Raw genomic sequence first — 27223 nt, 5'->3', positions numbered from 1 at the left:
GCCTGCTGAGAGCAGCGAGCACCGAGGCGGCCGGGCGGCCACGCGGCCACTGGCTGTGACGAGGCCGCGGCCCTGGGCCTGGGGGGTGCGGCGGCAGTAGGGACCCAAGCGAGGGGGCCTCTGGCGGGGCCTGCCGCGTGGCATAGCTCCCGTGGGTGAGGGCCTGGCCAGGCTGGCTTCCTGGGGCTGGATGGGCCCCGGCCCCGGAGCCAGCCCCAGGGTGTGTGTCAGAGCGAGTGGGGGAGGCAAGGACCTCGGGGCCTCCCTGCCGGCCGGGAAGGTGGACGCGACGCCCTTCAAGCCTGCGGTTCGTATCGTATCCTTGGCTGCACCTGCAGATCGCATGGCTTGGAAAGCTTTCTCAAAATGCCTGTGATGGGGCCCCACCCCAGACCGTGGAGTGGGAGCCAGTCGTTTTTTAGAAGTGCTTCAGCTGATTCTGATGCTTTGTGTGGGCTGAGAGGCTGAACTGTGTGCTCAGGGAGCTGCTGGGAGTGTCAGGGATTAGGAGGTGGGAGGAGGCTGGAGCCAGAGAGAGCAGGAGGCCTTCGCAGTCATGAGGTGTGGGGCGCTGGGGCCCTGAGCTACTGTCGAGCTGCTGGGGAGGGGAGGGGAGGGGAGGGGAGGGGGCAGGTTAGGTGGAATGTGCCAGAGGAGGATGGGCGGGTGACCAGCGGGCTGCCTGCCGAGGTTTGCCTTTGAGCCACCTTGGGAAGGCGGGGCTGGGTTAGCAGAGTGTCAGCAAGGTGAGGGCAGGAGAAGAGACTGTGGCCCACCAGTCTGGGGACCTCCCTCAGGCTGGCTCTTAGCCACGTCTGTGGAGCAGGTCCTTAGCTGCCCGGTCCAGCCTGGGAGCCAGGTTCCTTCCTGCACCCCTGGTTGTAATGACTGCAACAGACACTACTTGTAAAATATAAGACGACATTTCTTTAAAGTAACTACAGTAAAGACAGCTGTAACTTAGGGCTCCTAATTTAGGTAGATTCACTTTATTGATTAAAGATCAGAAGTGAGGTTTTACCTGGTGTATTTAACACATACCACAATATCATCATTTATGGTGTTTCCAGAAAAGAATAGTTTAGAGTCCAGTTCATTCAGTCTTTATTCAATGTTTATTGAACACATATATATTATGCACTATAGGTTGGGAATACATACAAGATGTAAGTTCCTGGGAGGGATAAATTAGGAGTTTGGGATTAACATATGCACACGACCATATATAAAATAAATAACCAACAAGGACCTACTTTGCAGCACAGGGAACTATACTCAATATTTTGTAATAACCTATAAGGGAAAATAATCTGAAAAAGTACATACACACACACACACACACACATAACTGAATCACTGTGCTGTCCACCTGAAACTAACACGATATTGTAAATCAGCTATACTTCAATTAAAAAAAAAAAGTAAGTTCCTGCCTTCATGTAGCTGATGGTCTGCAGAGAGTGGCTCCTGACATGGGACAAGTAGTGTCAGCCCCGAGAGAGAGACGGTTAGAAAGTGGTGTCAGACGCTGAGAATGCACCTGGGTGTCAGAGAGGAAATGGTACATAAGTAGAGTCTTGAAGGAAGAGCGGGAGTTCTGGGGCACAGAGGGCCCCAGGCGGCGGGAGTGGGCTGGGAGCCTGCCGTGCTTCTCACACAGCCTTGGCAGTGAGCGGCCGGCCGGGCCCTGGGTGCTCAGAGCAGCTCCGCTCTGTCCGCGCCTGGGGAGCTGAAAAGGCTCCTGTGAGCAGAGGTCTTCTGTGGTTTGAGACAAGCGAAGGTGATGTCATGGCTGTGGTGCCGGGGCGGGCTGGGGACCCGGCACGTCCACACTCCTTTCTTTTGCCGCAGCAGGTGGGGTTGGAGAGGGTCCTCAGCCACCCCACCTGTACTGGAGGCTGGTTCCTCAGGTCCCAGGGTGGGGGGCGGCCGAGGCAGCGCCCTCATGCCGTGGTGAGCAGGTCCCCTGGGGAAAGGCCTCCTGACAGCCAAGCAGCTCTGTTTTCCAGAAGCCCCTGGAGACCTTTGTGACCAGATTGTCAAGGTGAGGGACCCCGGCCGTACCTTGGGGTGCGTGTGAGAGGCTGCTGTGTGTCAGGCTTGGTGCTGGGTACCCAGGGATGGCCCGGCCCTCAGCCCTCCCAGTGTGCGCTCGGCAAAAGTGGTCCCTGGGCCCGATCCAGCCCACCAATGCTTTCTGTCTGGGTCGTACTGTGCCTCTTGTTAAAAATTAAACTTGGTTGCTGTATTGGTTTCCTATGGCTGCTGTAACAAACTACCACACACGCAGTGGCTTAAAGCAACACGGTTGTATGCGTCAGAGGTCCACACGGCTCTTAGGGGGCTAAAGTCACGGTGTAGGCAGGGCTAGCTGCTTCTGGAGGCTCTAGGGGAGCCCTGTTCCCCTGCCTTTTCCAGCTCCGAGGCCGTCCACCGTCTGTGCCCCGTGGTCCCTTCTCTCTTCAAAGCCAGCAGCAGCCAGTCCTGTCCCTCTCACAGCGCGTCACTCTGACACGGGCTCTTCTGCCTCCCACTTGTACTTTAAGGTCCCTTGTGGTTACACTGAGCCCCCGGATCATACAGGATTCTCCCCCTGTTTTAAGGTCAGCTGATTAGAAACCTTAATCGCATCTGCTCCTGTAACTCCCCTTTGCCATGTACCTGGGATCAGGATTGGGCATCTTTGGGAGGCCATTATTCTGTCTACCCCAGATGCTAACGTGAAAATCAGGAGATCTTGCATAGCAGTCCAGACTTGCGGCTTCATTGACAAATCAGAACACTTGGCAGCCGGGGGCCTGCACTGTTGCCTGGCAACACTGGGTCAGTGCCAGGGTCGGCGCCATCTCTGGATGGGGTTGCGTGCGCCAGCTCTTTGCAGCCCCCGCCCCTCCCGTGGTGCCCACTCGTCTCCCTTCGTTGCCTGGGCCCTGCTCTGGGGACCCAAGGCCTCACACAGAGTCCCATCATGGCAGGCCCGTACTCAGGGTGGTGGAGCTTCCTACCTCCCTCTGCCGTGGCCTCTTCCTTGTCCCTGCGAGACTCCCCTCCCCCACCTCCAGACCCTGTCCTGCACCCTCCTCTGCCCGGCACAGCCCCCTCCCTCCTCTCCATGCCCGGCCCCCCCAGGCTCTACATTCCAGAGCAACTCTGGTGCTATTTTAGGTGGTATTGTTTGTACCATAACTCCTCGTCTCCTGTCCCCTGCTTTTCTGGCGCCCAACGCTGGTACATCCTGGTGCCTTCCATCCTATCTCTTGCATTGGCGTTTGTGAAAAGCAAGTCTTTGCAGTGCACCTTCAGAGCCGTATCCATCGAGTCAGGACGACCCAGCGGCATTTAGTTGAACATCTGCCGTGTGCCCCGTGCTTTCCTAGACACTGGGAATACGATGGGGGATGAGGCGGAGGGAGACACCTGCCTTGCCTCCCCTGCAGACCTAGTTCTAGAAGAGGGAGAAGGAGAGACAAGTGTCAGCCTCCTCCTGCGTCTCGGGAGGGAGGTCTGGCAGCTTCCTGCTCGGGCCCTGGCCTGGGCCTGGAGGCGAGCTCCGTCCGCAGTGCTGCGAGGTGCTGGGGCTCTGGCAAAGGCATTTCAGTGAAAGCTCCCCGTGTTTGCAGGCGGCGCCTGGACCCCAGCTGACAGCGGAATTGGGGCAGGCATTTCGGAGGCCCAGATGGCATGTTGGGTGGCAGCGTGAAGGACCAGAACGGACGCCTCCGTGTGCTGCTGCCCGGTGGTCTGACCTGGGGCTCTGGTTGTTTTCGGGGAGCCCTTTATGTGGCCTCTTGTGGCCGGGCCTGCCCCCAGGTGACCCCGTGCTGTGGGGCCCAGGTGGGGGGCGCCGGGTTGAGCCCCTGGGGTTTGACAGCTTAGGGGCATCTAGTGCTTTTGTCTACACAGAATATGATCCAGCGGGTCAGAGGTCTTTGGAAACTTGCTTGAAAACAAAGCAAGACTTATCGTTACGGAGGATTTCCAACTTATAAAAATAGAATAGTTCAGTGAACCCCCATCACTCAGCTTTGACTGTTTTGATCTAGGCTCTTCCCCCTCTCCACCGCCCCCAGATTATTTCAGAGCAAATCCCAGACTTGACTTGGTTGATAAGTGCCTCAGTGTGTATCGCTCACAGACGTGGACTCTTTGGCCACTTGCTTTTAAGTGAGGACTGACCACCAGCCATCCTAGTTCTGATGTTCATACTCTGTGAGTTTGAAACTGTTTTTTTCAGTTGTAGAATAACGATCATCTTTATACAAAATCTTGATGTTGATGTAGGTTGAATTTTATTAGCATTTCTGTTGAGGCAAAACAATGAGAATTTTGCTATTTTAGTTTTTTTTTTTTTTTTTTTTGCAAAATACATATAACATAAAATTTACTACGGTAACCATTTTAAAGTGTAAAAACTCAGTGGCATTAGGCACATTCTCCGTGTTGTGCAGTCCTCACCACCATCTAGTTCCTGAGTTTTCCGTCACCCCAAGGAAACCTGTGCCCATCAGCAGTCACTCCCTCTCCCTCCCCGCCCCCACCCGGCACCCGTGGACTTGCCTGTGCTGGACGGTTCACCTATTTGGAGCCACGCAGCACGTGGCCCTCTGCGTCTGGCTTCTTTTCACTCAGCGTCGTGTCTTCCAGGGTCACCCCTGTGGTCCAGTGTCAGTGGCTTCATGCCTTTTTATGGCTGGATGATATTCCATCGTGTGGGTAGACCACGATTTGTTTGTCCGTTCATCTGTCGATGGACGCTTGGTTTGTTTCCACCTTTGGCAGTGGTGCATAGTTGCTGCTTTAACTTGTCAGTACTTAATTTGAAATGTGGTGATGTGGCGTGTGGATCAGAAAGAAAATGTCATCTATGAGGGGGCAGGAGGGTGACTGACTCTTGACTCCGCTGATTTTAACACGCACGTTTAAAGGCGCTCACTGCGGAGCGCGACACACGGATCAGGGAAGCGCACCGCACGCGGCGCCGTGCTCGGGGCGCCCAGGCCCGCGTGGCCGTCTTCCGCTTCTGGTGGCCTCGAGGCCCGCTCAGCAGGCTGCCGTCCGAGGACTGGCCCTGCCCCTCCCGACCTGAGTGGCCACAGCCGCGGGCCTGGGCTGGATGGTGGCCTCTCTGAGCACGGCGGTGAGGGGAGTGCTGGGCAGGCGCGGGGCTTGCCCCCGAGTGACGGGGACAGACTGGGTGTTCTCACGAGAGCCACTGGCACGGGGCTCGGCGCCTTTCCTCGTGTTCTCAGTGAGATGGTCAGAGTCGGTGCCCTTGCGTCTTCGTGACCACGTGCTGAGCTCAGGATGGCTGGTTACATACCTGGCGGTCGGCTGGACGATGCAGTGATTCGGTAGCATGGTGTATATGTGGGCGCTGATTCCTGGTAGGAGGTTATTTCCGGCGAGGAGTCAGTGGGCAGCCCAGCTGCAGAGTGTGGGTCAAGGGCTGCTGTGTTGGGTGCAGAGGGACCCTTGGCCACTTCACAGGTGGTTCTGGTCCTGGTGTTGGGAGCACGCCTTCATGTGCGTCATGCTGTGTGTCTGCTTTTGGAGGACGTGAGGGAGGTGTTCATCTCAGGTCCCAGGACAAGGAGAAGCTTCTCCTGTGAATCTGGTTTCTTTCTATCTTGTGGGCAGTGTGAATCATTTTTGCTCTGGCCACCAGGAAGCTCAGCTCAGAGCCAGTCATTTGTCCCAGCTCTGGTGTGGTCTGCACTTTGGGTTCTAACCTTGCCTTCTGGCCCAGCTTTTTTTCCCTCCCCTTCTATTTCCCTATTGCCTGGGTTTCTTCATTTACTCGCTTTTCACTATGTTCCCTGGCTTTCTCTCGGCCAGTAATTCTCAAATGCTGGATCTCCACCGCCTTCTGTTTTAACTGTGCTGGATGGGCCCTGAGCATAAGTGTGTTTCCAAAGCTCCCCAGAGATTCAAGCATGTGGCTGGGCTTGGGGGCCACCGCTGTTGTCCGTTTCACATCTTTTTAGCAACAAGGCAGGATAAATAGACAAAAAGGATGGAGTCGGGGAGGAGAGCCAACCCAGAGGTGGTGGTCTGAGCTCAGAGAAGCCGAGTCAAGTGGATTATGTCGTTGTCTTGCCAGTGGAACCAGTGGGAAAGCTCTCCTTGGCCAGCGCTGCAGAAGCCTCAACTCCTGGACAGGCTGGGGATGAGCGACTGGAGATCTTGCTCTGAGGGCCTTGGGCCTGCCTGGTGGGAGCACGGCGTTGTGACAGCGTCTGCGGGCCGTTCAGGACACAAGCCCGTGCATGGGACCCAGTCACGCTTAACACCATTTGCTATAGAATGTAGTTCTAGAAAAGACCCAGTGGATAAGGAGAGCACTTGAAACATGGTCTTCGCAACTCATCTGACCCCACCTGTGTGTTAGAGGAGCCCTCTCCCTGCTTCAAAGAGAAACAAGAAACTATGAGAGAAAATGCGTTCTTTCTTGATTTAAAAAGTATAATTTATTGGCAGAAGGAAAGAATAAAGTAAGTAGCACAAGAAATCACTATCTAACCTGACTGCAAGATGTTAAGTAAGTAGGTTTTAACATTTGAAGGAAGAGAAACAAATGTTTCTTTAAACAAACCAAACCAAACCTTTTATTATTTCTTCCCCCGCCCTCCAAAAAAACCCAGGTTTTTTTCATTTAGTTCTTTTAACTTTGAACAAAAATCTTGGTAACTTTTTTTCCTCTTTACCATCTGATTGTCAATAGTTTCCAAAGACTAAAGTGAGCTCGACCGAAATAGATGATGCAATATAGGATTTCCAAGCGGGGTGTCTCTTCTGTACCAAGTCTCAGGGGGAATGTTTAGGACGCCTGTTTTAATGGTCATGGAGGAAAATTTGGAAAGCTCGTATGAGTGGAAGGACCAAACTAGAGCTAGCCTTGTCACTGTGATCGCTATTAATATTTTGGTTTATTTTCTCTGAGCCGCTCTTTGTTTAGTGCCCAGGGGTCTCTGTGGCCTGTGTGACCATCACGGGGTGGCACAGAGCTTACTCTCAAATGGCCACGCTGGGAAGAGGCCAGCTGCCCCCTGTGGTTTGTCCCCTCCTCCCTTGCCGTGGGTGGTGGGGTCTGGAGGGCGGGAGGGAGAGGCTGTAGGGAACGAGGGGCTTATTCAGCAGTCGGATGTTGCGGGGAGGAGGGCACCCTGACGGGGAGCGGGAGGGAGGGAGGGATGGGGCGTGTAGGCGGGGCGGCCTGGTGGGGAGGAGGACTTCAGGGCTGGACAAAGGAGCCCAACACCGGCGTTTCGGCCCCCCCTGGGCAGTCACCTGCTGCTCTCTGGGCCCAGGTTCCCCTTTATGATGTAGATCAGAGAGTGGGACTGTGTGACCTCCAGGGCCCGAATGCCGGGTGCTGTGTCTTTGAGAGCAACTTCCGGGCCGCTATCGTTCCTGCGTTTCTGAATGAACCTCCTCATGCATCTCCTTTCCGGAGTCTCCAGGCGAGAAAACAGGCCAGTTCCTCAAGAGCGTGTTCGCCCGAGGCTCACCGGCTCCCTCTGCTCCAGTGCAGGCTGTGTGTCCACGGGTCACTTCACGGTGGCCCGGGACGAGTCAGTGCCAAGTGAGTTCCCTCTGGGGCCCGTGGCGTGGACGCAGCTGGTGCCCAGCCAGAGGCCCCGTGAGCAGCTCTGCCGCGCTGGGGAGAGGTCCCCACTTCCCTGCCCGCCTGGCTGGTCACAGAGTCACCGCGGGAAGGAGATGTCAGCCTGCCCCCGAGGCCGCCCGTCCCGGGAGGGCGGCGGGCCTGCCGCATGAGGGCCAGCGCAGCGCCGGGCGGGGGGCGGCCTGGCGCGCTTGTCACATGGAGGCGTGCGTCGATTTGAGTGCTGCATTGCTCTGCCAGCCGGTGGATGGTGAAGAAATCCTTGCAGTAGAAATTTAAAGGCCGCTGCAAGGGAAGAAAAAGAAAATTGGTTTCAAACTAGGAAGAGGGAAACAAATACTGTCTTCTTCAAAAGAAAAAACGCTTCTTTAGCACACTGCTTCTGAATCAAGCTCTCAGTTGAGATTTAAAAGAAAAGAAACTGCCCCGTGAGGCTCATAGCATGTAATCTGGAATTGGTCACCCTAAGGTGCCTCTCCTTGCAGGAGGTGATGTGGAAGGGGCACGGCACCCACTGATGTGGCGTCTTCTGGGCATCAGGTCACTTCAGAGGAAGTTCCCAGACCAGTGCTGTCATCCTCTGAGGGCCTCTCCTTCTCCCCGCAGCCCTGTGTCTCTCTCAGTTTCACTGAGGCCCAGGGAGGGCCCTGTGGGAGGGTGCAGTTCTGTCGCTGGCCTCCAGGGCCGGCCCCGAGTGTCCCTCTCCGTGCTTGGGGGCTGTGGTCAGAGCTGTCCTGCTGGGAGCAGGCTCTGCCCGCACGCCGCCCCTGCCTGGCCCGGAGGCTCCTGCCCAGGGCACCATCCATCTGTGTCCACGCGAGCACTTTGCAGCCAGGGGCTGCATCTGGCGGCGCCCGGCAGGTGGCAGGTGCGGAGGACACAGGTGCCGCACCTGGTGGTGGGCGAGGCCAGACTGGGCCACGCTGGGGAGAGTGGGGAGAAGGACCACTCCAACCAGCCGGACAGGGGGGAGCGGGTCGGGTGGGCTTGTGGACGCTGAGGGTGGGAAGGGGGAGATGCGAGCCTGTGTGGCCTCCAGCTGCCCCGGCTGGCGGTGGAGGGCTGACAGCTCACGGGGGAGGGCGCAGCCCGGGCTGATGCCTACGCTGGTGCTGTCCCAGCGCTGGCCAAGGGACCTGTTGGCCAAATGAGGATGGGACTTATTTTTCTTAAATATATGCTTTTGAATGGACGATACATCCACATAGTTCTGAACTGAGAAGGTGTTAAGGTACATTCTGAGCAATCCTACCCTTTACCTCTGACCTCCCCTGCCCCACCCCCTTCTCCCTAATAGCAACCCCTTTTAGTAACTGAATAGCCTTCCAGTGTTTTTTATTGCAAATAAAGCAAAAGCAAATTTATATTCTTATTTCTCCCTTTGTAGCACCCTGTACACATTCTGCCCCTTGCTTGTTTACTTGCAGCGTAGCCTAGAGACTTTCCATGTCGCTACGTGGAGAGCCATGTCCTCTCTGTGAGCGTAGTGCCCTGATGCTCTCCTCCTGTACTGTTTTAAATCCCGTCCCCTATACGGCAGCTTCCGGCTGTTCCCCACGTGCTGTTTCATAACATTCCTGAGAGGATCAATCTTACCTACGTGTCCTTCCCCATGTAAGCAGGTGGATTTGCAGGTAGCATTCCCCAGGGACAGTGCTGGGTCCGAGGGTAATACACAGTTGTCATTTTGATAGATTTTGCGAAAGCCGGCCGTGGGGGTTATCGCGCCCTGCCCTCCCACCAGCCCGTTTCCCCTCGGCCTCACCAGCAGAAGGTAGAGTCAAACATTTGGATTTTTGCCAACCTGACGGGTGTAAAGAGTATCTCAATGTAGTTTTGTGTTTTTTTTGGATTGATTTATTTTTATTGATTTATTTTTGGCTGCATTGGGTCTTTGTTGCTGTGCGCGGGCTTTCTCTAGTTGCAGCGAGCGGGGGCTACTCTTCGTTGCGGTGCGCGGGCTTCTCATTGCGGTGGTTTCTCTTGTTGTGGAGCACGGGCTCTAGGCACGCCGGCTTCAGTAGTTGTGGCCCGTGGGCTCAGTAGTTGTGGCTTGCAGGCTCTAGAGCACAGGCTCAGTAGTTGTGGCACATGAGCTTAGTTGCTCCGCGGCATGTGGAATCTTCCCGGACCAGGGCTGGAACCTGTGTCCCCTGCATTGGCAGGTGGATTCTTTTTTTAATATTTTATTTTATTTTATTTTATTTTATTTATTTATGGCTGTGCTGGGTCTTCATTTCTGTGCAAGGGTTTTCTCTAGTTGTGGCAAGTGGGGGCCACTCTTCATCGCGGTGCTCAGGCCTCTCACTATCGCGGCCTCTCTTGTTGCGGAGCACAGGCTCCAGACGCGCAGGCTCAGTAATTGTGGCTCGCGGGTCTAGTTGCTCCGCGGCATGTGGGATCTTCCCAGACCAGGGCTCGAACCTGTGTCCTCTGCATTGGCAGGCAGATTCTCAACCACTGCGCCACCAGGGAAGCCCTGTCAGGTGGATTCTTAACCACTGCGCCGCCAGGGAAGCCCTCGATGTAGCTTTAATTTGCATTTTTCTGAAATGGGAGCTGATCATTTCATATGCTTAGGGACCACTTACATTTTTTGGTGGACAGTTCTTTTCCCATTTTTCTCTTGAGTTATTGGTTGCTTGCTTCTCAATTTCTGTGAGTTCTTTATATTTTTGGAAGGTTGGTTCCTTGTGTAATGAGCTGTAAATATTTTTTTAAATTTTATTATTTATTTGTTTGTTTTTGGCTGCGTTGGGTCTTAGTTGCGGCATGCAGGGTCTTTCATTGCGGTGCACGGGCTCTTTGTTGGGGCGCTTGGGCTTCTCTCTAGCTGTGGCGTGCAGGTTTTTCTCTTCTCTAGTTGTGGTACACAGGCTCCAGGGCACGTGGGCTCTGTAGTTGTGGTGCGCGGGTTCTTTACCACTGGACCACCAGGGAAGTCCATGTACATATTTTTTCAGGCTAGGAATTATTCTAATCTAGCCAGATTCTTTTAAGTACCCCTCCCCCCATCTCCTCTTAAAGATTCAGACTGTGGCCTTGGGATGGAGTATGGTCCTATTGGGACAGAACCGTGACCTTGGCTTCCTTCCAGGACTTTAAGTTAACTGGCCGCAGACAGGTTTTCTGCATGAGCATACAGTGGTGTGGACGTGTTTGCATCTGTGTGGGTGTGGGCTGTGACAACGGCCAGCCCCTCCTTCGGTAACAGTGGCCCTCTGGCAGCGGAGGCTGCGTGTCCAGGGTGTGTGTGGTCACCATCATCATTTGTGGAGCAGGCTGATGGAAGGCCGTTTTTTTTTTTTTTTTTTGGTTGTTATTCACAGCCTTAGAGATAACGTGATTTATGTACCACACAGTAAGGTTCACTCATTTGAAATATATCAAAAGCTTTTAGTACATTTAACGTTGTGCAACCATCCGTGTACTTACTTTGGAATATTTCATCAGCCCCAAAAGAAGCCCCGTACCCATGAAGCAGTCACCCCCTTTCCCCTCGTCCCCCAGCCTCTGGCCACTGTCGGTCTGCTTTCTGTCTCTGGACTTGCCTGTCCTGGACGACTCGTAGAAATGGAGCAGCGTGTGGCCTTGCGTGTGTGCTTCCCTCGGCATGTTTTCACAGTTCACTGTGTGCAAGCAGGTGCCTGCACCTCCTTACGCGTTCAGGCTGAATGCTGTTCCGCTGTATGGATACACCACGTTTTATTATTCTGTTTACCCATTCCTCTGTTGAAGGGAAGCCCTTTCCACTTTCTGGCTGTTACGAGCGATGTTGCTGTGGGCTCCGTGGGCACCGTGTCCTTTCTCTTGGGTAGAGACACGGGCCTGCACCGCCCCCATGCTGGGCAAGGAACGTGGAGAACGGCACACTGGCCTCTAAAGTGCTGGACACAAAGCGACACACGTCACTTCTGCCACATTTTACTGGCCGGGGCCGTGGCTGACCCAGAGTGGGGGGTGGGGAACGCAGTTCTGTCCCAGGCCCTGGAAGCCGCGGACTAGAAATGTTTGGCGCACAGAACTAATGACTGCAGAGAGGGGAAGCGGGCATCCGGGGGCCCAGGGGAAGGATCCTGTCTGGAGGGGTCACTAGCAAGGTGGAGCTCCAGGGTGAGAATTATCTGCCACTGGATGGGTCCGCCTTGAAAGCTGGTTGGTGGAGAGACCTTGAGTCTTCCAAGGAGCAGCTTAGAAGTGTGTGGCGGTCTTGGAGAGGACAAGGGCAGCCTCATGGAAGGAACGTTGAGCTCCGGGGCTGAGGACCGGGCTCCCTGAGCTTTCCCGGCAGGCGCCGGGGCTCAGCAGAGGGAGCGCAGAGCTCACCCACCCTCTCTTCTCGCCTGTAAAATGCCTCCTTTGCGGGATGTGGCACACAGTGGGCTGTTATGAAAGGCAGCTGTCACCTTGGTGAGTTTGGCCAGCAGCAGTGGAGCCTGCGGTCACGGAGTGAACGGGCCTGGCCTCCCCGGGTCTTGGTCCATCTTCCCTGGGAAGCACGGATGTGCCGAAGGACCGCCCTGCCCTCCCCCTGGTGACCCCGGGCTGGCTGAGGGAGGAGGAGGCTGGTGGCCAGTGAGTATTCTGGGGCAAGTAGACAGCTCTCCCATAAAATGCAGTGTTTTCTGGACAGACCTGCGTATGCGCCCTCCTCCGTGCTGGAAGCGCACTCCTTTATTATTTTTCTAAACAAAGTAGCACAAAGGCAATGTAAACATTGTTTGAACAAACGCATTTGGCTAATGGAGATAAAACCAAAAGGAAAATAACAACTTTAATTTCTTTCTGGCTTTTGTGTTTTGACATTTAGCAGCGTACTTCTAATCTTTTAAGAATTTGAAAAAATCACACGTTGTGGAAACCGCGGTTTGTTTCTGCGTGTTCACTTAGTGTGAAACGGACTCGGCGCCCGCCTTGCCCGACCTCGGCCTCTCCTGGAGCGTGTGGCGGGGGACCGCGGGGCCGAGGAGGGTCCGGCGGAGGCGCGCTGCGGACCCCGTAGGAGGGGCGGAGGGCTCCACCTCCGTCCACGCGGCTCTTTCAGGTTGGCATCTGTGGGGCCTCGAAGGCCGCCACTGCGCTTCCCGGAGGAGGTGACCACCCGTGACGCTGGGGCCAGCCATCTTTCCACTCCGACCGGCTGTTGTTTTTAAACCGCAGCAGTATCGTAGGCCGTGTGTCCTGCTCCGCAAGACGTCTGTGGGTCCTGGACTTGGGCGTCAGGTGAGGGTGGGGAGAGCCGCCGAGATCGGGGGCGGCATGTGAGCAGGTGGGATCGAGTCGTTCCTTCCCGCGGCAGATGTGTGCCCGGCTCCGCGCCAGGCCCTGTGAGGCAGCCCAGTGTGCAGACAGTCGGGGCCTCTGTCCCCCGAGAGCCCGCAGTCCAGAGGTCGGGGGAGGAAGGAGGGAGAGGCGGGGGAGGGCCGGAAGCCGGCCGCGGCAGGCGGGGGGCGCTCCGGGAGGGGGAGGTGGTGGCGATGGGCTCAGTGTCGTGCCACGGGGGCCTGGGCCTCCATGCAGCAGGCCTGGGCGGGCCGTGCGCTCCCACACAAGGGTGTCTGAGCTGTTGGTCGGCGTAACAGGACGCGTGCGGCTCTCCCAGCCTGAGGCTGGCTTCGTGCCACATCCTCTGGACTCCCCGCGCCCCTGTCAGTTAGCGTCGCTCCCTGAGACCCTCGGCTCTTGCCTCCCCTGCGCTGGATGGTTCTCCTGTGTCTCTGCCCCGCTCCTGGCCCTTCTTGGACTTCACTGATGGCCACTCGCCTCCTCTGACTTGTGCCCTCATCCCTGCTCTCCTGGGCTCCTCCAGCGCCCCTCCCAGCCCTCGGCACCATCTGCCCCTTGGCCGTCTCCATCCTCCATGCCTGTCCTGCTAGCACCTCCAGCTACGTTCGCCTGAAATAAAACTACTTGTTCTGCCTCTTTCCTTCTCCTGAAACCGGCTCACCCTCCGCACCTTGACATCCTGTTAAAGGTGCCTCTGTGTCCCTGCCATTCCCGCCGGCCTCCGGTGTGGGCTCCGCGTGCTTCCTGCCGCCCCCGCCCCGCAGTCTGCCTGCCGCGGCTCCATCGGGACTGCAGAAGCCCCGCCTCGGCGGCGCCACCTCTCTGCCCCCGACACGCAAACCCACTCCAGTAGCTTTGACTGCAGCAGTGTATCTTAAAATAATTTTAAGTGGTAGCAGTTGAACGTTACTCATCTTAATAGTTTTTTATCTACAAAATGCCATGGTGCCTTTGGCGGTTCCTCAGAAAGTTAAACAGAGAGCTGCCACGTGACCCAGCAGCCCTGCTCCTTGGTATCTGCCCGGGAGAACTGAATACGTGCGTCCACACAAAAACTTGTACGCAAAGTTCACAGCAGCGTTATGCATAACGGCCAGGAAATGGAAACAACCCAGGTGCCCTCCAGCTGACAAGTGGGTAAATAAAATGTGGTCTATCCATACGATGGAAAATTACTCCTCCATAAAAAAGAGTGAAGTACTGATAGATAGTGCAGTGTAAATGAACCTTTAAAATATGCTAAGTGAAAGGAGCCAGACACAAAGGCCACATACTGTGTGATTTCATGTACGTTAAATGTCCAGAATAGGTGAATCCACAGAGACAGAAGGCAGGCTGCTGGTTGCCTGCCGGGGGCTGGGTGAAAGGAGGAGTGGGCGGTGACTGACGACATGCAGGGTCTCCTTGGAGATATGAGAACGCCCACCACGGCCACGGTTACCCAACACAGTGAGGGTGCTAAATTGAGTGTGAATTGTACACTTTAAAATGGTGAATTAAAAAAAAAAAAATGGTGAATTTTATCTCTATAAAAACAAAACAATAGAAAAACAACCCCTCCCCCAAATGCCGTAACAGTGATACCTGATTTCATGTACGTTATTACTTAATGCAGGTATTTGAGTTTAAAAGTAAATTGAAGAGGTGGCACATATATACAATGGAATATTACTCAGCCATAAAAAGAAACGAAATTGAGTTATTTGTAGTGAAGTGGATGGAGTTAGAGTCTGTCATACAGAGTGAAGTAAGTCCAGAAAGAGAAAAACAAATACAGTATGCTAACACATATGTATGGAATCTAAGGAAAAAAAAAAAAAAGTCATGAAGAACCTAGTGGTAAGACGGGAATAAAGACACAGACCTACTAGAGAATGGACTTGAGGATATGGGGAGGGGGAAGGGTAAGCTGTGACAAAGTGAGAGAGTGGCGTGGACATATATACACTACCAAACGTAAAATAGATAGCTAGTGGGAAGCAGCCGCATAGCACAGGGAGATCAGCTCGGTGCTTTGTGACCACCTAGAGGGGTGGGATAGGGAGGGTGGGAGGGAGGGAGATGCAAGAGGGAAGAGATATGGGAACATATGTATATGTATAACTGATGCACTTTGTTGTAAAGCGGAAACTAACACACCATTGTAAAGCAATTATACTCCAATAAAGATGTTAAAAAAAAAAGACTGTGGGATAGGGAAAAAAAAATAAAAAATAAAAGTAAATTGATTTAGGGACTTCCCTGGCAGTCCAGTGGTTAGGACCCAGCACTTTCACTGCCGAGAGCCTGGGTTCGATCCCTAGTCTACGAGCTAAGATCCCACAAGCTGTAAGGCATGACCAAAAAAAAAAAAAATTGATTTGAAGAAAAATATTAAGCAAACAATAGTGCAGCTTACAATAAGAATGAAGGAGAGAATTCCTAAGACAGCACCTGGCACGTTGGAGACGCCCTGTGAGTGTTAACCATTATTACTGTTACTTGGAGGATTTGGCAAAAATTTGGAAGGTGAGTGACCAAGGTCGGCAGGTCCAGATTCCTTAGCGCGCCGAGTGAGGCCCGCAGACGTCCCCACGCCTCGTCACCGCCTCCCTCGTGCCCTGCCGTCCCCCCATCCTCCCGCGGCTCTGCCTTGGTTGCGTGGATGTCCCAACCCAGACGAGCCGCGTCGTATGTTTGTTTCCCCGTGAGCACCGTTCTTTAAGCACCGAGTGTGTGAAAAGTACTTGTTGAATCTAGTATCAGCTAAACCGTTCATCTCTCTTTGCGCTGTGATGATGAAATGATGTTATAAGAGCAAAAGTATTTTTAAAATACAGTTCAGAGGACACTTGTACACCCTGTGGAGTAGTTCTGCTCCCAGGAACGTGGTCTAGAACACTTGGTACACGAGTCCCAGGGGACACACGTGCACACACCAGCACTGTTCACGATGGTGAAAAGGTGAACTCCGTCTAGGTGTCCATGGACAGGAGAGGGAGTGGGGAGACTTACACATGAGCACAGGCAGCTGCCATACGGCAGGGACACGGATGAGCTACCCAGACACGCAGCCACACGTGTGGACAAGTCTCAGAGACGTAGTATCGACACCGGAGCAGGTTGTGGAAGTGGTACAACATGTGTGGTAAGATCATTTTCTTTTTTAAAAAGCAGGGGACAGAGGAACTCAGAACCCGAGCTGTTTGCTGGGAGGGGGAAGGGGCCTGGGGGACAGGGGTGCCTCGTCTGTGCCCCACATGGGGTTGGCGCTTCTGCTTTTGTATATGCCCAACAGCATGTCACAAACACTTAAGAGGACAGAGGAGGGGCAGGAAGAGCTTCGGGCGGGTGCGCCTTTTCTGGGCCGACCGTGACATTTGAGAGCCCAGTGAGTGTTGCAGAGTAACACCCTGGGCAGGTCTCCAGCAGAGGGGAAGGAGGGAAGTTGCACTTTTATTCTGAACCAAAAGAGGAAGCTTACCTTTCATCACCGCGAGACCCGGTTTTTCCTGGTGGTGTTTCAGATGACGGCTGTTTTAAAGGAATAATCAGCGTTCTCGGGTTGTTACAGCCCGTGTGGCTGATTTAGCAGAAGACACGGTTATAGCCAAAGAGGTACCGTTTCTTAAGGGTGTGAGTTCTGAAGGGCTAATTTTTTTAAAAATAAATTTATTTATTTATTTATTTTTGGCTGCATTGGGTCTTTGTTGCTGCGCGCGGGCTTTCTCTAGTTGCGGTGAGCGGGGGCTACTCTTCGTTGAGGTGTGCGGGCTTCTCATTGCGGTGGCTTCTGTTTCTTGCTGAGCATGGGCTCTAGGCACGCGGGCTCAGTAGTTGTGGCGCATGGGCTTAGTTGCTCCGCGGCATGTGGGATCCTCCCGCACCAGGACTCGAACCCGTGACCTGTGCATTGGCAGGCGGATTCTTAACCACTGTGCCACCAGGGAAGTCCTCCAGGAGGGCTCATTTTTAAATCATTTTGGAGTTTCTGGTACCTGAGGCTCCCACCCTGCCGGATTTCGTCGTGTTGCCATCTGTGGGACCTGACATGTCCCAGGGTGAAGCTTTCTCGGGAGAGCGTTAAAGGCCCCCTTCTTTGTGGGCTGCACAAAGCTGGGAACGCCAGGGTCCGATCCCGCGACAGCACCACACCGCTCAGAACTCACGTCCGCACGCGGCCGGGGCTGGGCCCCTTCCAGTTGCGGCACCTTTGCTCCTGCCCGCTTGGTTTGGTGAGCTGGACAGGATGTCCTGTGGCCAGCTGAACAGGGCGTAGGAGAACAGTTGCTTCTCTGCCATCTTTTGGCCTCTTCAGCACCTAGACAGGAGGGGCCCTTCTAGGCCTCCGGATTCAGTGAGGAAAAATTCACTGTTCTTATGACTTTGAGCATTGGATTTGTCTGAAGCTGAACAGAATAAGAATAGAGATGAAGAGGGTGGGACCAGAAGCCAGAGGTCTGGGATCAAATCCTGGTCCCGCCACCTGCTGGCCTGTAGCTTAGGCCAATTACTTACCTCTCTGTGCCTCGACTTCCTCGCCCATGAAATGAGGGTGAGAAGGAGAATTCCTCCCCGCAGAATTCTTACGCGGCTCAGTGAGTGGATGCGCCTGGCATACAGTCAGGGCTCAGTCAGGACTCTCCAGTTTCTGTTTAGAGAGCCTCTTCTGTTTTCGGTTTCTATTCTAAGCCTGTTCTCTTACGATGACTGCTAGTATCAGAGGGTTAGCAGCACATCTGAGACCTTGCTTGGAAATGCCAGCCGCACAGGAGAAGAGCTGGAGCCGGTGCCCGTGTTGAAAGGTTGTGCGTGTGGTCAGGCACCTTCTGCCCAGCGCCTTCTCCCTGGGCCCTTGGTGCTTCTGTAGGCTCGTCCCCCTGCCGTGGACGTTGTCTCCAGGCTGTCCTCGGGGGGGCTGCTGAGAAACACCCTCAGAGACACACTCACCTTGGCACAGCCGGGAGCAAGCAGGTGTCTGGACCCCTGTCACGCTGCGCCGAGCAGCGGCCGTCCTCGCTGCGTCCCCTGGCCTCCGGTCACGCTGGAAAGGCAGGGTGTAGGTCCCTGTGGCTAGACAGGAGGCGTCCGTCCTCGCCTCGCACGCTGCCCAGGCTGCTGCTCCTGAGCCCGGGCTGGCGGGGCTTCGGGGCCTCCACTCCCCTCGGGGTGTGCTCGGTGCAGGCTTGTCCATCCCTGTCCTCGGGTCTGGCGTCGTGAGCTTTCAACCACGTAGTTTGGTTTTACGTGTTTGGTGAGCGGAGCAGCTGTTCTGCCCCGAGTGACAGAGATCCCGAGGGAGACTGAGTGGGAGACTGGCCCGAGGTGTGAACCCCGGTGTCTGAGTAGGGGGGGCGGGGGTGCTGTTTTCCTTTCTTTCCCTCTGTGTTCATTCACTCAGCACATGTCAGAGCGCTCCCGGGGTCGGGCTCTGTCCTCGGCGCCGAGGACACAGCGGTGAAGAGGGGCAGGGTCCGGTGCTCGCGGGGGAGCAGACAAACGGGGCATAAGCAGGAAGCTGTCCAACATAGAGAGGGGCTCTGCCGCACGTGGAAAGTGGTGACTTGAGAGAGTGACGCGTGGTCCCGAGGAGGCGAGGTCTAAGCTGACAAGAAAGAGCCGGTGTAGCGGCAGTGCCGGGAGGTGGCAGGCGGAGGAGACAGCAGGTGCAGGCAGGTCGTTCCAGGGACCAGGGACGTGACGGGGAAGAGGGCGCAGCACGTGGGTGGCACACGAAGAGCTCACCTTCCCAGTGCGCCCGTCTTCTGGTCTCTGGGGCTCTGGTGCACCCCCCGCGCGGCCTGGGCTGGGCCTCTGAGGACCCGTGGACATCAGCCGTCACTCCCTGAAGCCGTGGGAGCCCCCTTCCTGCACGGCCGCGTGGGGAGAGTTGGAAGTGACCTCCCGGCCCTGCTGGTTTAAGGGCCGAGGTGAGCAACTGCCCCTTCTTCTCACGGCCTTGGTTTGCACTTACACAGCATGCGGGCACCTGTTCCTTACCCGCACGCGGGCTTCCTCTGGGCGAGCATCTTGAGCTCCTTTTGAGAACAGTGTCACGTTGCTGCTGAGCCTGAAACCGGGTCTGTGGGATTCTGGCTGCGGGGTCCACAGCCCCCCCCTTTGGCTTCCGCTCTCCCGCGGGCTCCTCAGGACATGGCGACAGCTCAGCACTTAGCGCCACCACAGTGACCAGCCAGGTCTAAATTAAGCATGAAATCATGGGAATTCTAAATTTTCCCATGTAGCTCTTTTTTTTTCCCAAATGTCTCAAGCTGGAAAATTCTACTGATCAAACTGTAATCCATCGCTGGGCCTGCCCGGTGGGGTGGGTATGAAGCCGTCGGTTGCCCCCCCCAGTCTCTGGGTGGCATTGCCACCTACCATTAGTGGGCATTTCTGGCAGCAGAGTCACAGCATGTTAGAATGGAGAGTCTGGCCCGGGGGTCACACGTGTGCCAGCTGCCTTCCTTGGGGGGGGGGGCGCGTTGCGAGGGCCGCTCTTCATACTCCACGGCCCCCGGGAAGCCGCACAGGCCAAAGAAACATCCACCGCTAGGCTTCTGGCCGGAATTCCAGCCTCTCTGTGGCTGACCTGGGGCAGGGGCTGCCCGTGACACCACGGAGACGGCAGGGAATTGAGCCACTTGTCGGAAAGGGCCTGGGGACGGGAGGCTTGGGCAGGTCGTCCGGTCTGGCCTGCCCCGTCACTTGAGGAGCGGGAGGCTGGGCCTGGCCTGGGCCCCGCTCGCCCGGCTCCTGCTTCTGTGTGCTCTACAGCTCCACGCTGATTGCTTTCTGGCCGGGTTTTTTTTTTTTTTTTTTTTTTTTTCTCCTCGGCTCAAGTTTAATAAAACTACAAAAGACCAAAAGTGATACCCTACTACTATTTACATCAGTTTGCCTGCCCCATAATACTGCTCAGGCCATTCCCTCCAGAGGAAGCAAGGCTGGCGTCCCCAACCCCTGCCGGAAAGGCCCGTCCTGTCCCACAGCACATCTGGGCTGAGTGTAAGGTCTTGTGTTTGAAGCATGACAATAGTACAGAAGAGGTTTTGCTCTCATGGCCACCTACCGCAGCCTGGCCCTAAAATGGCCCAGCGCTCACTTCTGCTTAGAGAAACATTCTTGGCTCTTCTGGACATCAGGCTTGATAGTATCGCTTGCCAGACTTCCAGCCAGCTGGGCACACTTCCCCATGTTTGTCAGTAGACTGGAAGGCCTGAACTAGTCTCAGCGTCTCATCCACAGAATGGCCAACAGGAAGGTCATTTATGGTGATCTGTCGAAGGATACCTTTATCATCAATAATAAAAAGGCCCCTGAATGAGATGCCTTCATCGGCCTTTAAGACCCCATGGTCCTGAGCAATGGTGCACTTGGGGTCTGATATCAACGGAATGTTCTTGGGTCCCAGTCCTCCTTGTTTCTTGGGTGTGTTGATCTATGCCAGGTGACAGAATTGCGAATCCACAGAAGCACCAGTCACTTGGCAGTTGAGTTTCTTAAGTTCCTCTGCCCCATCACTGAAAGCAGTGATCTCCGTGGGGCGCACAAAGGTGAAGTCAAGAGGGTAAAAGAAGAGCACAACATATTTTCCTTTGTAGTCAGATAGGCTGGTATCTTTGAACTGACCATCTGGCATTACAGCAGTTGCTTTGAACTGGGGGGCACGGTGCCCGATTTTGGCATTTCCTGAAGACTTATTGCTCGCAGCAGTTCTCACAGACAAACCACAGAGGACAGTCAGGAAGGAGACACGCTGGCCGGGTTTTTTAAGAATGTTGTCCGTGGTTGGTCATTTGCAAAACTGCTCTGAGGAGTGGCAGAGGTGAGGGAGCGTTACGGAATTCTTTGTCGTCTGTGGCACGTTTGTGCATCCACTTGGCCCAGCCGTCAGGGTGTTTGATCCTCGACCCTGGGAGGGAGGTGCAGCTTGTCGCACCCCCATTTCTAAGTGACTGCACTGTCGGATGGCCAGAACCATGTCTCCCGACCCCGGTCCTTGCTTCACATCATCTTTTAAAATGACCACATTTCAACACCTGTGTAATCTGCACCCAGGGCTGCTCTTCCCAGAGACTGAATGATTGGCCACATTGGTAAAGAAAAACGAAATTCCTCATGTGTGTTTTCAGTACTGATTTCTACTTTTAGCAAAATCAAGAACAGGTAAAGTCATAGGAGGATGTCTGACATTGAATTTTCCTGTGCTTGTTCCACGACTGTCGTGTCTTGGGAGAAGCCCCCAGGTGGCTCTTTGAGGGGGTGGTTAGAGGGGGCAGGGGTCATCCAGCATGGGGGCAGTGCCGTCAGACCCCACTACAGCCAGTTAACTGGCACCCCGGGGCTCTTCCTGTGTGGGCGGTTTCACTGTACCTGCTTTATCATCTAGAAGTTAAGTCTCATGTTCGTTTTTGCAATTCTTTCAGTATATGAATGCAAAGTCTTCTTTAAGCCCACTTTTGGGATAGAGATATAAAATTTGATTTCTCTACCCAACGAGGAGTCGTTGGGATATGGATGCCGTGTTCAGTGAGTGAGGAGGACGTTTCCTTTTCTGGCTGGCCCTCCGCTCCCCCCACCCCGTGGGTGTGAAGGCTGTCACCTGCCTTGAGAAAGTCGCAGGAGGCTGCCAGATGCAGATAGTGTGAGCTGCCGTCTGGGGAACGTTCATTCAGTGGGATCTACTGCTTGTGACTGGCCTGGCCCGCGACTGTTAGGTCTGGGGAGGCGAGGGGCGTTTGCCGCCTTTCCCTCATAGCTGGTCCTGGTCCCTGATCATGATCCCTGATCCCTGAAAAGCCCCCAGAATCTCCGTGGGGGTTTGGTGGAAACCCCGACCGATTGCATCTTCTCCGCGCCTGGCCAGCCATGCCCCATCACAGAAGCGCGATAGCCGAGGCACACGTGGGCTTTGACCAGGGACCCACCTGGGCTGCGGGACCACGGAGAGCTTCTCCCTCCCACGGTTGGGGTCGGGGACTCTAGATTTGGAAGGAATTTCCCCACCCCGCTCTGCAGGCCCTCGGAGCATGTTTTTATGGAATTCTTCTTGCCCCCAGGGGCATCACTCCAGCCTTGGAATTTTTCGTTTGTTTTTTTTTAGTTTTGTTCTATTGGCTGTTTTATTCCGTCTATTTCTAGTCTCCACTGTCGCTCGAATTCTGGTTGTGTTTTCAGATACGCCAGAATTTTTCTGCCCTAGCCTGTCCTCGGCAAATGTGATCCCGCGGTTACTTTATGGTCACCATTACGAGCTGCTCTCGAAAAAGGGTGATGATCCGGGAGTTCGGCTGGGCTGCCTGCGTGTCGACTAAGGGATGCAGCTCCGCGGTCGGCCTGGGCTGCGGGTCAGCTGTGCCTGGGGGCCTGGTTGGAGTCCCCGCGCCTGTCCTGGAGGCTCTGAGCGCGCTCTTCGGCTGTTGCCCAGGACGGAGCGCACAGGCTGCAGGTGACACGTGGCCGCGGGGGCTCCTGCAGCTGTGAAGTGCAGGGTGAGGGGCTTCGGGCACAGGTGGCCCACGGGTTCGGGCAGTGTCCTGTCCTGCTCCGGCTCCATCCTTGGCCCCTGCTTGCTGCTGTGCGGGCTCAGCAAGCTGGAAACGGAAGGCGAATCGAGGAGGAAGGTTCGGACAGTGGAGCCTGCAAGCTACTCAGAAAAGAGCGAGAACAGACCAGAACTCAGGTCTGGGTGTGCACTTGGGGAGTGTCGGGGCTTTGAGGGGAGCCGCGGCGGGTGTTTGCTGGCAGGAAGGTGTCTGGGCGTTTACAGTCAATCCTGGGGTTGAGGGGGGAGGTTTTAAAATGGGAAAACGAGGTCTGAGGTCTGCGGGGAGGGTGGGATGGACCCACAGTGCCCGCCTCCTCCGTTGAGGGCCCAGGCGGCCCCTCACAGCGCCAGAGACTCACCTGCGGTCTCAGGTGAGGCAGGCGCGGAGCAGGTGGGCCCTGAGGGTGGTTCCTCGGAGGCACCTTTGGGGCCCCTTCCCCTTCGGGAGTTGCTTACCCCCATCTCGCCCTTTCTGTAGCTTTAGGAAAACAGCACGCAGCTGCTCGCAGTACATTCCTGTGCTTTCTCTGACTGTAACAAGTATTTCATTAGCTTTTCCCCTCTCAGAGCCTAAGTATTTCAGAGAGACTGCTACCAGGTGTCCTTGCAAGTTGGGCCGTGGCCCCTCTTTCTCAGCTGTCAGGGTTCCTTTCCCAGCCTGGGTCCGGGAGGGCGGAGGCACCCAGCCCTTGCTCGCGAGAACGGCTGCCTTTTCTCTGCCACCAAAGGCCTGGGAGGCTCGGGGGGTGCCCTGGCCGGGCCTCGCAGCCTCCCCCGGGAGGGCACCGGCCTAGAGGACGGGCGGCAGAGCCCGACGCAGCATCTCTCCCCCAGGAAGTGGTTTCTTTTCATTACATCTTTAACCATTTGAGGCCTGTTTCCCAGGACCGTTGCTCTCGTGCTCCCTCGGAGTGCCTCCTGACCTGGAGGAAGGTGGCCGGGGTCCCTCCAGCCCACCTGCTTCTCCGAGGAGCAGGGCGCTCGTGCCTGCCGAGCCCCCAGTGGGTGACAGACCAAGTGCCGGGTGGGCGCGGGCCCTGGGGACCTCGGGTGTGACTGGTGACGCTGGCGAGCGTTCGCCCTGGGACGTCGGAGCCCTTCCCGTTGGAGGCCCATCCTCTCTCGCCGGCGTGGACGGCCAGCCTGGTCACATCACGCACGCAGGTCCCCATCAGAGCGCCTGGCCCTGGTCCTGGGACACACGGTAGAGGGCTTGTGAGAGCCGGTCGGTCAGGGAGGGGGCAGGCTGTGCCCACCCACGCGGAAGCCCGTGCGCTCTGTGGCTTCAGAAGGAAGCAGCCCTCCTGGCCTGCTGAGGGCCACGTGTGCAACTGTCACTAGGGTGGGCTTCTGTGCCCCCCCGTCCGCTGGCTCCCTGTGTGGAGTGGGCGTTTCCTGCGGCTTCCCCTCCTGACACTCTGTTCCCTCACTTCTGAGGCTGTGGATGGGGCCGGGGGGGGGCCGTCCGTCGTCCCTCTTTCAGGAGCAGCCCAGCGTAGGGGCCGCGGCGAGGCGGCGGGTCCTCCCTGGGGGCCCGGGCTCCCCGCCTGCACCAGGGCCGGAATGATCCTTACCTGGAAGGCTTTTTGTGGACAGCCGGGCCCGAGGCCACCCGGCTCCTTCCCAGGCCAGAGGCCCAGAGGCGGCTGGGGTGGGGTGGAGTGTGGGGCAGCTGCTGGCTTTGTCCCCGGGCCCGGCTGCACTGCTCTGTCCTTGGTGGCCCCTGTGGTCTCTGGGCTGTCTCCTCCTTCTCCAGGAGAGGAATCACGTAGCAGCCACTCCCCTTCCACCTCCCGGAAGTCTCCCCCTTTGAAGACCTCCCTGAAGGTTATTTCTGCAGAAAGTGCTTTCCGCGCCTGCCTTTGTGGCCCCCAGCAGCCAGCTGAGTTGTTCTGGATTTGCGTCCTCTGTCCCCTGCCAGATTGCGCCTTCCTGAGGGAAGGGACACTGTTTCTAACCTGTTGCATAAATCTATCAGCAGTGTTTATTATCCACGTCAGGCACAGTGCTGGGTGCTGACTGGTGGCCAAGCCAGGTGGGATCCCCACACTCTGGACCAGAGCCCGTGGTCGGAGGCGTGGCCCTCACTCCAGCTCCACAGAATTTTCTTCCCTGGAGAGATGTGTTTGTGGCGAAGAGCTGGGTGGACCTGTTCATGTGTAACCCTCAGTTTTCTCCTCTGTGAAGTGAGGAAATTGGAGTAGAACCAGATTATTTGTAAGGTTGTACTGCACAGCTTGGGCCAGATGCCGGAGGCTTTTGAAAGCCCAGTGGAGGGCCCAAGCCCTGCTCTAGAAGGGGAATTGGGAGACTTTATAAGAAGTCAGAAGAGGTGGTCACGGAGAATCCCCCGCAGTTAGAAGCGTGGTGCCCAAGCCGGTGTAGACAAGCATTAGATTGTTCTAGCTGGCTTTTGCCCGGCGGTGAAAGAAAAATACAATCAAAATACAATCGGGGACTTTCCTGAGAAGCCACCGCAATGAGAAGCCCACGCACTGCAATGAAGAGTAGCCCACACTCTCCACAACTAGAGAAAGCCCACGCGCGGCAACGAAGACCCAACGCAGCCAAAAATAAATAAAATTAAATAAATAAATAAATTTATTAAAAAAAACACAATCGCAGCAGAGCCGATCCAGTGGAAGTGTTTTGAAAATATAACAGTAGTTAGTGTTACTGCTTTCCTTCCAGAGGCTTAAACTTGAGTTTAAACGCTATTCCTTTTTTTTTTTTTTTTAAAGTTAACCATTTTAAAAATTTATTTATTTTTGCTGCGTTGAGTCTTCGTTGCATGTGGGCTTTCTCTAGTTGCAGCGAGCAGGGGCTACTCTTCATTGAGGCGTGTGGGCTTCAGTAGTTGTGGCACAAAGGCTCAGTAGTTGTGGCTCGCGGGCTCTAGAGCGCAGGCTCAGTAGTTGCGGCACACGGGCTTAGTTGCTCTGCAGCATGTGGGATCTTCCCGGACCAGGGCTCGAACCCGTGTCCCCTGCATTGGCAGGCGGATTCTTAACCACTGCGCCACCAGGGAAGTCCCAAACTTTATTGGTTTTTAACTTGTAATATTGATCTTATCTTAGTTTTGAAGGGAAGATGGCATCTCTTCTGTCCTTGGGGGCTGGAGGACGTCCACTCACCGCCCTGGCTGACCAGTGCCTGCTGTTTGCAAGATGCTTGCCGTCCTGGGGGTGGGGGGCTCGTGCACAGTAACGTTTGTCTTCTTTCTCTAGGTCATGGCTTCCGGCTTCTCGGACCTGAGGCTCCAACAGAGGAAATGACCATCAGGGACCCTGCTCCAGACCCATTACGGAGACTGAACCTTCACGGGGTGTGAACCTGCCTGGGACAGGGAAGCTTCTCTCTTTGAAGGGCTTTACATTTGTCGCAGAGAAAGTAAAGATGACGACTTCGTCTATCAGACGGCAGATGAAAAACATCGTGAACAATTACTCGGAAGCCGAAATAAAAGTCCGGGAAGCCACCTCCAACGACCCGTGGGGCCCGTCCAGCTCCCTGATGACGGAGGTCGCTGACCTGACCTACAACGTGGTGGCCTTCTCGGAGATCATGAGCATGGTGTGGAGGCGGCTCAACGACCACGGCAAGAACTGGCGGCACGTGTACAAGGCGCTGACGCTGCTCGACTACCTCATCAAGACGGGCTCGGAGCGCGTGGCCCAGCAGTGCCGCGAGAACATCTTCGCCATCCAGACCCTGAAGGACTTCCAGTACGTCGACCGCGACGGCAAGGACCAGGGCGTCAACGTGCGCGAGAAGGCCAAGCAGCTGGTGGCCCTGCTGAAGGACGAGGAGCGGCTGAAGGCCGAGCGGGCCCAGGCGCTCAAGACCAAGGAGCGCATGGCCCAGGTGGCCACCGGCGTGGGCAGCAGCCAGCTCGCCTTCGGCCGGGGCTCCAGCCAGCCCAACCTCTCCACCAGCTACTCGGAGCAGGAGCACGGCAAGGCCGGGGGGTCGCCGGCCTCCTACCACGGCTGTGAGTAGTGGCCGAGCGCTGGGCACCGGGGCTGAGCCGGAGCTCGCGGCCCCTCCGTGCTCGCTGCGTTCTCGCTGCCGGCAGCCGACGGCAGCGCCCTCAGTCTTCCTGGGGTTATGGTCCCAGAGGCGCTTTTGGCCCCCGGGCCGCTCTGGCTCGGGGGTCCTGAGACCCTCTGGATGCGTGGGCAGGGCTGGCCCTGGGGCGCGGGGGGCGCGGGGAAGGCGGGTGTGGAGGCCGAGTCGCCTGCTTCCTCCTGGGGCGGGTCTGCAGCCAAGGGCCTGGCCTGCTCCTGCTGCCTGGCAGTGGGGGTTGGCTGTTCTGGATAATCTGCTTTCTTTCATCTCATATGCAGTGTCTTTCTAATGACTGGGCTGTGGGTCTCCTGACTGGCTCAGTGTCTGTTCTGCTTGAGCATCTTGGGGTGAGATGGCGTGTGTCTGCCTCACTTGTAGAGGGAGAGGGCAGAAGCCTCTGCAGTAGCCGGCGTGGGCGAGGCCTTCCCCACCTGTGGTCCAGAGTGGTTCGGTCGCACGGCTGGGTCCGTGCTGGCTGGGGCTGCTCTGTTCTCTCGTTTTGCATGTCGATGGCTCTGGGTCTTTGCCCAGCGTTTGGAAGAGACCTCAGAAGATAGAAGTGGGGTTCGGGGCCTGGCGGAGGCTGGTCCGGGAGCCGCGTCGGCATCCTTGTCATTCGCCGACGTGGTCCCTGGAATGGCGCCTCTCTGCTTTCGCAGTGTGGTGGCGAGGCGGGGGTCCTGGCGGCCTGCGGGCTGGGGGATGCAGAAACTGTC

At 55.9% G+C, this 27223-nt stretch overlaps 1 protein-coding gene, 1 long non-coding RNA gene and 1 pseudogene across 5 annotated transcripts in view; 1 reads left to right on the top strand and 2 right to left on the bottom strand.

Moving 5' to 3' along the window:
* EPN2 (epsin 2) overlaps positions 1–27223 on the top strand; it is a 68981-nt gene that overhangs the window by 7538 nt on the left and 34220 nt on the right. Inside the window, exons 1-2 of one of the 4 annotated variants that reach the window (XM_059908400.1) lie at positions 16432–16507; positions 25667–26430. In XM_059908400.1, coding sequence (XP_059764383.1) covers positions 25836–26430 — 595 coding nt within the window. In that variant the 5' untranslated portion in view covers positions 16432–16507; positions 25667–25835. Of the gene's footprint in view, positions 1–16431; positions 16508–22462; positions 22575–25666; positions 26431–27223 lie in introns of those variants that run through there. The other 3 variants (XM_059908398.1, XM_059908401.1, XM_059908399.1) reach the window with 3 other exon arrangements.
* LOC132355555 (uncharacterized) lies at positions 16542–17809 on the bottom strand. Its single transcript, XR_009499655.1, has 2 exons — positions 17408–17809; positions 16542–17298 (listed from the first exon to the last, which is right to left on the bottom strand). It is a non-coding gene; the product is annotated as an uncharacterized LOC132355555 (long non-coding RNA).
* LOC132354593 (peroxiredoxin-1-like) lies at positions 19991–21923 on the bottom strand (annotated as a pseudogene).

This window comes from Balaenoptera ricei, chromosome 20 (assembly GCF_028023285.1).
Source record: "Balaenoptera ricei isolate mBalRic1 chromosome 20, mBalRic1.hap2, whole genome shotgun sequence".
NCBI lineage: Eukaryota > Metazoa > Chordata > Mammalia > Artiodactyla > Balaenopteridae > Balaenoptera > Balaenoptera ricei.
This window is presented reverse-complemented; position numbering and strand designations above follow the sequence as displayed.